The sequence below is a fragment of the Zonotrichia albicollis genome, chromosome 3 (assembly GCF_047830755.1).
Source record: "Zonotrichia albicollis isolate bZonAlb1 chromosome 3, bZonAlb1.hap1, whole genome shotgun sequence".
Taxonomy (NCBI): Eukaryota; Metazoa; Chordata; class Aves; order Passeriformes; family Passerellidae; genus Zonotrichia; species Zonotrichia albicollis.
The window spans coordinates 85,649,709-85,659,248 of NC_133821.1; the positions used below are offsets into that span (position 1 = coordinate 85,649,709).

The window sequence follows — 9,540 nt, forward strand, 5'->3', positions numbered from 1 at the left end:
CCCGGGAGGACGCTCCGGCTGGGAAGGGGGGGGGCCGGGGAGATGCTCCGGGAGAGGCTGCGGGAGCGGGGAGGGGGGAGCGAGGAGAGGTTCGCGGGCTGCGAGCCCGGGCTGCTGCGCCTCCCGGAGAAGCGGGCTGAAAAGTTGGTTCTTCCCAGCCAGGAACTTTGCGGCGGAGTGCGCATGCCCGGAGTGCGGTGGGAGGCTGAGGGGGGAGCGGGGCGGGGGGGTTGAAATAAGGAGGAGGCAGGAGCGAAGGGATCGGTTCAGTCTGAGCGCGGCCGCTCCCGGGCGCGTTCGCACTCCAGCGCACGCAGCCGGCGCCGGGAGCAGGAGCAGGGAGAGCACCTCCGGCCGCGCCGGCCGGAGCACCTGGACACCTGGCCCCGCTGGGATCTGCCTGTACCCGCTGGAGGAGCAGTGGGGTGGGTGGGGTGAGCTGTGCCCCCCAGGGCCAGCACAGACACTGACCTAGCCCAACCTCCGTTTTTCTTTTTTTTTTTTTTTTTTTTTTTTTTCTTTTCTTTTTTTTTTTTTTCCCTATTTTTTCCATTATTTTATTTTACCAGCTCCAATTTAGCCCAGGATCTTTTAACTGCTGCCAGCGGTGGAGCACAGATCGGGATTAGGTAAATAAAAAGAACAACTCGTTCTGTTTGGTTTTGTTTTGCCAAGCCTCGGGGGTTGGGGATATCGACTCAAACACTTCCTTTACTTTACCTCCTTTCTTGCTTCGCCCCCATCCCCTCCCACAACCCGCTGGATGGTGCAGAAGCGTGGATATTGTGGTTCACGTGAGGAGGACTGCTCTCTTTGGGGAGGGCGGAGGGCTGGGGTAAGCCTTCACATGGGTCTCGGATATTTTGATGCTATTTTAAGATTTGTCCCCCCCTTTCAAAGTTGTGTCTCCCCCCTTGCGGAGAAGCAGTGTTTCAAACCCGAGCTCAAAATGACACATACGAGCAAAACAGAAGCCTGCATGTCCTTTACGGCCTTGAACTTCTAGCTTTTCTCCTTTCTATTATTGGCATGTCTTTCCACTTCTTTCTCTTCTTTCTTTATTTCTGAGAGGTTCCTTATTTTCTTTTTCTCCTTTTCTTGCAACTCCAGTGTTTTAGGATCTGAAAAGCCTTCTCTCTTTCTTCCCAAGGCCATAACAGGAATGAGCCTGGTGTTTATATTTGTCTGATCGAAACAAGTTCAGCGCAAGAGAGACTAAGTTTCTCTCGAGGCCGAGCCTGTAAAGTGTCAGTGCAAAGCCGAGGATTAGAGTATGGTTGTTATGGTTGGCTTTTGGCAGGGAAACTATAAAAATAGAGCATTTTGGAGATTATTGTAGCGCCGCAGGAATTGTTCGATAAATCGCGAGCCAGGCAGGAGGGTCCCGGACAGGTGCGCCGTGGGTCCAGTTCAGTAACTCCGGAGTGAGCTGGGAGAGAGGTTTGATCCCACGGCAGCGTGGGCCGGGGCTGCGGCTCAAGGCAGAGCCCCGATGCGGGAGCGGGCCCGGGGATGCTCGGCCGTGCCCCCGCGCTGGCACCGCAAAGCCTCGGCCATGCCCGCTCCCCTGTGCGCACTGTGGCCGTGGGAAGCGGGGAGGGCAAAGACAAGGAATCCTCCCTGCGGCCGGGAGAGAGCAAGGACGATGTATTCCCGTGCAGGGGAGGCAGCGGGTATTTCTCTAGGGAGAAAGCGAGGGCGAATGTTGTGCTGGAGGCCCTTCAACACCCGAGGGGATTGCAAAGGCACAAGCACAGTACCCCCAGACCTGCCTAGGAACCCGTGCGGGGAGAAGGTGAGGAGCTGCCCCTGCGGCCGCGCCACCCACGCCCGCAGCGCTCCCGCCGCGGCCCCGCAGCCGCTGCTCCCCCGGGGCCCAGCGCGGCATCTCCGCTGCTCTGCATAGAAGGAGAGCTGCCCGGGCAGCGCGGCCAGCGATGGTGCACTCACCCCCCGGCTATTCTTTACTATTATTATTATTATTATTTTTATTTGAGAAACTAAAGCCCATCTCGTTCACCCGCGCTCGCAGTGGTGGTCTGGGGAGACTTGTCAACACCGATTTCGTGATAAAATGTGAATGATGATTTTATAAGGATTGAGCGGAGATATCCAAGGCACACGCTGACTGAGTCCTTCCAGTCCTCATTAATGTTAGTAATTAACTCTTTCACGCTCAATTAGCCCCAAATAAACCTGCTTTAATAGATTCTGCACACTTCATTAATACTTTGAATAAATCTGTGTTGAACAATGCATTTTATTCCTCAAGAGCACCACGCTCGAAAAATGCAGAGGGAAAGGGCAATTTTATTTCCTTTCCACTTAGTTTCCCAAACACAAATAACTTACAAGCTCCATTTCTCGGCTTTAACTTTAGGAAGGGAAACTTTCTTCCCCTCAAAGGAGACAAAATAAATAAGCGACCTGGTGGCAAAATGCTGCACACCGGTGCGTGCAGCCGAAAGGACAGGGCTACCAGGCTTGAAAAAATTCAGCAAAACTGGGGAACATTTTTTTTTTTTTACGGAAGAACCTGATTGCTGTAGTTTGTCGCAAGAATGCATCATTTTATGTCCGCTACTTTGTCATGTTTGTAAAAATAAGCAACGTTCTCTGGGTAATTTACCTCCTCCATTCTTCCATGTGGAACTAATTAGCAAACCTCATTATTTATGAGTCAGGTATTTAATGTTACAAATATCCCTTTCAAAGGATACATCGGAAATTGATAATTCAATGTAGAAAGGAAAAGTACCGACTAGTCACAAGATTACTGAAAAATCCATTTAATTTATCCTCTTGCTGTGCTACCAACAGAAAAACGTGTCTATATATATTTTTTTCCGGCGTATAGAGTAGGTAGAATTTAATCTGGAAGGTTAAGATTGAAATGGTTTTAAAACAGTGGCAACTGGACAATAGCATTACCGTATCTTCACTCAGGGCAAAGGGTAAGAAAGCTGGAGACAGATGTAGACTTTCAAGTTTATGATCCTATTTTGCAGGGTAAATTTATCTTGGCATGAGTGGGTTTTGTTTCAGTCAGAACACAAGTGTTTTGTTCTTAATTACTCACCGAGCTACTTTGTGTTAAAAAAGAAAACCCCGTACAGTTTTATTGCAATGGGGGAATTCAAGCAGAGAACTCGCGGGGTCTTCTTCTGTAAAAAAAGAGGGAAAAAAAGAAGACCAGATAACGATCTGTTTACATGAAGCAGAATTAAAGGTGGAGGTGACACCGAAATCAAAGAAACGTTGATCTCTCTGCGGGCAAGTGGGAGACCAGAGAGCTACTACACTGTGAAACACATTCGCTTTGATGTCCCTAAGTGAGGGGACTTTATGAAATAGCCTGCTCTTCATCCATATTTTCGACTATCCCGGTCGTACAGAGCAAAAGTGTAGCTTACATTTCTGGAAAAGTGCCAAAAAACTTGTAGTAACATGAACAGTCTGCTCCTGCCTCTTTTTCCTTCTTATTTTCTCCTCCTCTCTCTTTTTCTTTTTCTCCCTTGTCGTCTTTTGCTTTTTCATCCTTTTTAGGATTTTTTTTTTTTAATTTAACAGAACTTCTCTAGCAAGAACCAAAAAACTGCGGGTGTAAGGGGTGTTATTATGACTTGACTGCATTTCTCCTTGGTTTGTGCCTTGTTCTTTATTGGGAAAATGTAAAGAGAATTTTTAAAATATTTTCAAGCAAGAATTTACCCATATTGACGTAGTAGATTTCTGCTTAAATATTCCATATTAAGTGTTTGCTAAGAATACAAAGAAAGAAAGAGGGATAAACACCATTTGCAGTAGCCGGTTTCATATTTGAGAGATCTAGAGTTACCTAGACAGAGAAATGGACATGGAGCCATTGTGAAGGACAGAAACAGACATTTTCAGGTACCCAGATGAGAGGACAAGAGTGTTTTCTGTGCACTTTGTTCTTGGGGTCACCAGCTGAGGCATTTGTGCTGTGATGTGGACATGCTTAGTGTATAGGCAGCACTAACTAAATAAAAGTATATTCCCAGCAGAGCAACAAAACAGTCTGGTTGGTTCAACAGCTCTAAATAGTTCAGAAAAAAAAAAAAACCAACCAAAAAAAATCCCCAAGCACAAAAACTCCCACCAAAACAAAACAAAACAAAAACCCCCAATCCCCAAAAAATAGAAATAGGGGAAAAAGACCAAAGGGAGGAGAATAGAGAATATAATGTGTGCATTTTTCAATCAGTCACTATCAGAAATGTATCCAATTGAAAACCAAAAAATGTCACAATCTCTTATTCTGGGTCATTGCAGTGGAATTCCTCTAAGGTTTGAGTCTCTCTTCCTGCTGCTGATTTATGTAAAGCAGAGTGAAAGGTGGGCCTGGAGTATAGAGCTGCTCAGAGTAAGCTTCTCCCTCTCACACCCTCCCAGCCGCAGCTCCTCTTTCCAGGCAACAGCACACATATAAATCAGAATTGTTTCCCTGGTCTTTAGACCTCTTCCACCAGCAGTTTCCACACCCCCAGACTTCCAGCTCAGAGGGACAATTACTGCTCTGCTACACTTTGCTGCCTGTTTCTCCAAAGGGCCTTCACTCTTCACATGGGGATGAATTCTAATCTGAATACTGTGAGGACCCTGTGGGGATCTCATGGGGGAACCTGCCGAAGCTCAGCAGGAACCCAGTCAGGATCTTACAAAGATCCTGTTGTGTGGATCCTGTGGGAACACTGCAGCAAACCTGTGGGGATTCTGGCAGCAAATAGCCCCACTGAAGGCAAATCCCAGAGCTCACTGAGGGGAAAGTGAATATAAGTTAAGGGCTGTGGAGTAAGGAGGAGGCTCTCTGGGCTGAAGGGATATGATTCTTCCAAAAGCCATGGGTGCTCTCACACCCACAAAGGGAGGAAGCTGTGTCCCCACCAACAACCCTCAGGAGGCATCCACTGCCAAATGGTTGACAGCAGCCAGGGCTGAATTTTCAGACTGGGCCAGATGTGCCTGAATGCTGCTGCCTTGTAGCATTTTCCCCTCCGTCTTGTGGGGTGGGACATGTAGGGATCTGGCCCAGAAGAGAGGCTAGGGGCTTGGCAGGACCCTGAAACCCAGACCAAAGTGGTGGCACCCAGCCCAGGGAAGGGCTGAGGCCCTGCAGCTGCTGGTCTGGGTGCCCCATGGGAAGGGTCTCGCCAGTCCTCGTCTTTTAGCCTTTTGAAGAGCTCTAATTAAGCAATTGCTTAGATTAGGAAGTGAGTTTGAGGCCAGGCATTTCTCTCTGGGAAGAGCAAATGGCATTTCAGGTTTGTCAACCAAATTCAGCATTTTCCTCTTTCTTTTTGCATTACACAAGAGAGAGGACTTTGGCAGGGATCTTCCCCATAATGTTTTTCACCAAAATTATTTTATTTTTCTGAAAGAGGGAGACCATGCAGTTCTTCACCACCTCAGAGTCTTGGCTGAGGCCAGACCAGAGGGAGCTGAGTGACCCAGGAGCAGGAAGCTCCTCACCCTTCCCTGTGTCACCTCAAGGGCCAGGGCTAAATGCAGCTTCTCTGGACAGATGTAGTGGGCAGTATCTCACTACTTTCTAAAAGCTGAGGTCACCTAGGAAGGGATTATAAATTACTGGGATATGACTGAGATTTTTGGGCCAAAAATGGCATCTCGGTTGTCCCCGTGTACAAGATCATTGGAAGTCTGTGCAGCAGGGGATGCTGCTGGGAAGTGAATGATTGTGGATGCAGTGCAACTTTTGTGTGCAAGAGAGAGATGGGGAGAGGGAGAATCTGGGGATGCACTCCCAGCAAAGACCTGGCGAGGCCTCTAATTCCAAGGCAACCTCTTCCTGCGGCTTTGGAGAGGGATATTGATTAGGGGTGAGGTAAGGTGCTTTAATTTAAAATAAATCTACTTCTTCCTCTTCCCCTCCCATCTTTATTTTCCAGATATTTTCCTCCCCTCTTCCGAAGATCCTCCTCCTGAGCGGCCACCATGGGAAGTAAAACCCTGCCGGCGCCAGTGCCCATCCATCCTTCCCTGCAGCTCACCAACTACTCCTTCCTGCAAGCATTCAACGGGCTGCCCGCCGTGCCCTCCGACCACCTCTCCAACCTTTATGGCTTCAGTGCCCTGCACGCCGTGCACCTGCACCAGTGGACTCTGGGCTACCCGGCCATGCATCTGCCCCGCTCCTCCTTCTCCAAAGTGCCCGGCGTCTCCAGCCTGGTAGACGCACGGTTCCAGCTGCCCACCTTCCCGCTCTTCCCACATGTCATCCAGCCCAAGCAAGAGGCTGCCAACATGACCCTCAAAGCCAAACCCCGCTTTGACTTTGCCAACTTAGCAGTGGCTGCCACGCAAGAGGACCACTCTAAACTGGGACAGGCAGACAGTCAGGGCTCACCAGCAGGGCTGGGGTCTTTGCTTGAGGTGACTAAACTCTCTCCAGAAAAGAAACCCACGCGGGGAAGGTTACCGTCCAAAACCAAGAAGGAGTTTGTGTGTAAATTCTGTGGCAGGCACTTCACCAAGTCCTACAACCTTTTGATCCACGAAAGAACCCACACTGACGAACGGCCCTACACATGTGATATTTGTCACAAGGCTTTCAGAAGACAGGATCACCTGAGGGATCACAGGTAACTATTTTTCTTTCCCTGTTCTTTTTCCCTTGTGTATTTGTACTCTCCCAGTTACCAATCCATACTCAAGATTTTTATAAGAGAGGTAAAGTACCCATCCAACCAAGAGTGTTCCCTCTAGTTTTTCCTCTGCCCACTGTTGGTGGAAGAGCCCAGGTAACTCACAGTGGAAGACATACCTCACTCACTCCATCAAGACAACTTTCACAACCTCCTTTTTCCTTCTACAGATGTTTTCAGCCTCCATTTGCATCATGTGTCTTCTGCCTCTATGATAACTCAGAAGTGTCATGAAGACATACAGTCTGGTGACCCCAAAGTAAAAGAGAAGTTCTTTATCCCTAAGAAAGGCACCCTATAATGATGCACCCTCTGATGGGCCCCTCTCTTGCACGCATACATACCAACACTTGCCCAAGAACCACGCTCTAGCACTCTCAATCTCAGCAGTAGGTGTAAGAAATGTCCAGCCCATTCTCCCCCAGGTGTCTTGCTGCTGAGTTTAGGCCAGTTATTTCTGACATGTCAATTGTTTTTCTCTCTCTAGATATATCCATTCTAAAGAAAAGCCTTTTAAATGTCAAGAATGCGGGAAAGGATTTTGCCAGTCCAGAACACTAGCGGTCCACAAGACACTGCACACGCAAGTAAAGGAACTGAAACCTGCCAAACTTAAGTGTTGAATCTCCATCTTCTATGAACATTTCCTCCCCTTCAGACTTTACACCAAAACTAGAGCAGAAACAAAATTTTCAGAATGGGAGCACTGGACTTTGTGCTTTGCTTTTGTTTCTACTTTCAAAAGGGCAAAATCTGCACCCCTTCAATTCCCTGTCCAAGCAGTTAACTTCCTAAGTCGTGGGTGAAAAGATTATTTTGAGTTTAAAATATACGTGAATGATACAGAGAGTGCTAGCTGACTTGTGTGGCTTTGATAAACTTTATGCCAAAAGGTGGTGCTCACGTGTTGGACAGGAATCTCTTTAAAACCAAACAAAACCCCACAAGACACCCCCGACCAACCCTGCCCCCACCCAAAAAAACACCCAAAAAACAACCAAAATCGTAGCTTCCAAAAGTATTACTTAAGAAAATCCAAACTCTTATTTTATACTTTTTTTTTTTGACTGTATAAAGCTTCTTATTTTTACACTTCAGGAAATACAAAGAATTCCAGAAGACAATTAAGAACTGAAACCGTGGTTTCTCATCACAGCACCATTAAGACAAGGAGAGGGGCAACTTGCAAATCTTATTTGCTAGTTTGTTTTCAGAAAAGAAGAAAATTAATGTTTGGAAATGACCTAAGTCTCTCAAGTGGGAGTTCTATCATGCGTTAGAAAATGCATCCAGATCTCAGACCCGCGTGTTCCTGGTGTTGGGACAAATCAGTGTTCATGGGACATGGAGAACTTTTTTATTACCTTGTGGTCTAGTGTGCTGTGAGGAAGTTTGTAACTTCTGGACTTATTTAAAAAACCCAGAGGAAAGAAAGATGGCAGTACGTCAAACTGACGGTATGCACAACGTGGTTTTAGTGGTACTTAAAGTCTTCATGTGTCCTGGTGTGAGAGAACAAATCTCAACTTGAGAGCGTATTTTTTTAAATGCTGGCTTTCTGAACAGTGTATTCAAATTAAGAGACATTCCAATAAGTTCTGTTTATTAAAAAAAAAAAAAAGTTGTATGGCTGTTTGGCACTTTATGCTGATTATTGGTAATTGACATTTATCACTGGATTGTGTGTGGTTTTTAAGTATTAAAATAAATTGTTATTTTACAGGCAAGTCTGCATGGAATACATATGTGTTCGTTTTGTTTCTGATCTCTGATCTCTTCCCTGGTAAACCCTCTGTGTCAATATTCAGAACGTATTTATTTTTTTATAGTTTTTTCTTAGTTAAGTTGTTATTTTCTCAGTGGTTGTTTCTACCGTTCTACCTAGAAAGTCTGGATCTTTTTTCTATGCATTAGTTTTCCCCCTTCTAATTTTCCTTTCCTTTTCTTCTCTTTTTATTTTTTTTTTAATTTGAATTTTCTTTTTTTCTTTTTTTTTTTTGTTTGTTTGGTTTTGTTTTTTTTTTTTTTTAAAGTCCTGACAAAAGTAAACATCTGCGGAGAGTCCAATAATTTTGCCACTAGTGAGGAAAAATATCGTCTTGGGTAACTAAATCGTGGGTATTAGCTGATAAGATTAGGTGTCAGAAGTGTTATAAAACAAATCAGATGAGTAATGGGTGAGCTGCGGCTGCTCTCGGTGCCTGGAGGCGCTGCGGGCAGAGACGCCTTCGCACCCCCATTCCCGCCTTTGTCCAGAGAGGGCATTTTTCAGTCACATCTTCGGCCCGCTCCGCGCTGATTGGGGCGGCCTTTGATTCCCGGCAGCTGTCTTAGATCAGAGATGTTTATTCCACTGCGAAACCTCTTTGGATCGAGACGGGGGAGAGAGCGCAGCGCTGGGGCATCCGCCCGAGCCTTTGAAGCGCCTCTTGCCGCCGTCCTTTCTCGTCCTCTCGGCAAACCCTAAACCTTCCTCCTCCCGTCACAAGTCAGTGCCCCCGCGATAAGAGAAGCCTCTTTTTTTTTGCAAATTAGCGAAGGGGCAGAGGTGACCTCGGAGCTGCCCAGCGGCTCCTGCGCGGCCGAGGAGCGGATGCTGGCCGAGCCAGCCGCTCGGTCCGGTGCAATCCTTTCGCCTTCCCCCCTGCCGCTTTTAGTAATTATTCCTTAATTTGGTCAAAGAATCCTATCAGGGACAGGGAAAAAGGTGCGTTTCTAACTCATTTAGTGTAAGGGGAGGGAGAAGAAACCTCTCTCCCCCTCTTATTTATTGGACACCCATTCCAGCGCACCGTAACTAATGAAAAGGCACTTGCAGGACGGGCTGCGGACCCACTTCCAGCGTGGGAAAGCC

General features: G+C 47.0%; 1 protein-coding gene across 1 annotated transcript; it reads left to right on the forward strand.

Moving 5' to 3' along the window:
• Positions 1 to 535: 535 nt before the first annotated feature.
• OSR1 (odd-skipped related transcription factor 1) lies at positions 536 to 8,408 on the forward strand. Its single transcript, XM_005485121.4, has 3 exons — positions 536 to 629; positions 5,931 to 6,623; positions 7,174 to 8,408. Exons 2-3 carry the CDS (start codon positions 5,977 to 5,979, stop codon positions 7,307 to 7,309), a joined length of 783 nt encoding a protein of 260 aa, XP_005485178.1. The 5' UTR covers positions 536 to 629; positions 5,931 to 5,976; the 3' UTR covers positions 7,310 to 8,408.
• Positions 8,409 to 9,540: the final 1,132 nt, after the last annotated feature.

Coding starts and splice junctions, on each gene's coding strand:
- OSR1 (XM_005485121.4), top strand. CDS start 5,977: ATGGGAAGTAAAACCCTGCCGGCGCCAGTGCCCATCCATCCTTCCCTG. Junction 6,624..7,173: donor GATCACCTGAGGGATCACAG/GTAACTATTTTT, acceptor TTCTCTCTCTAG/ATATATCCATTCTAAAGAAA.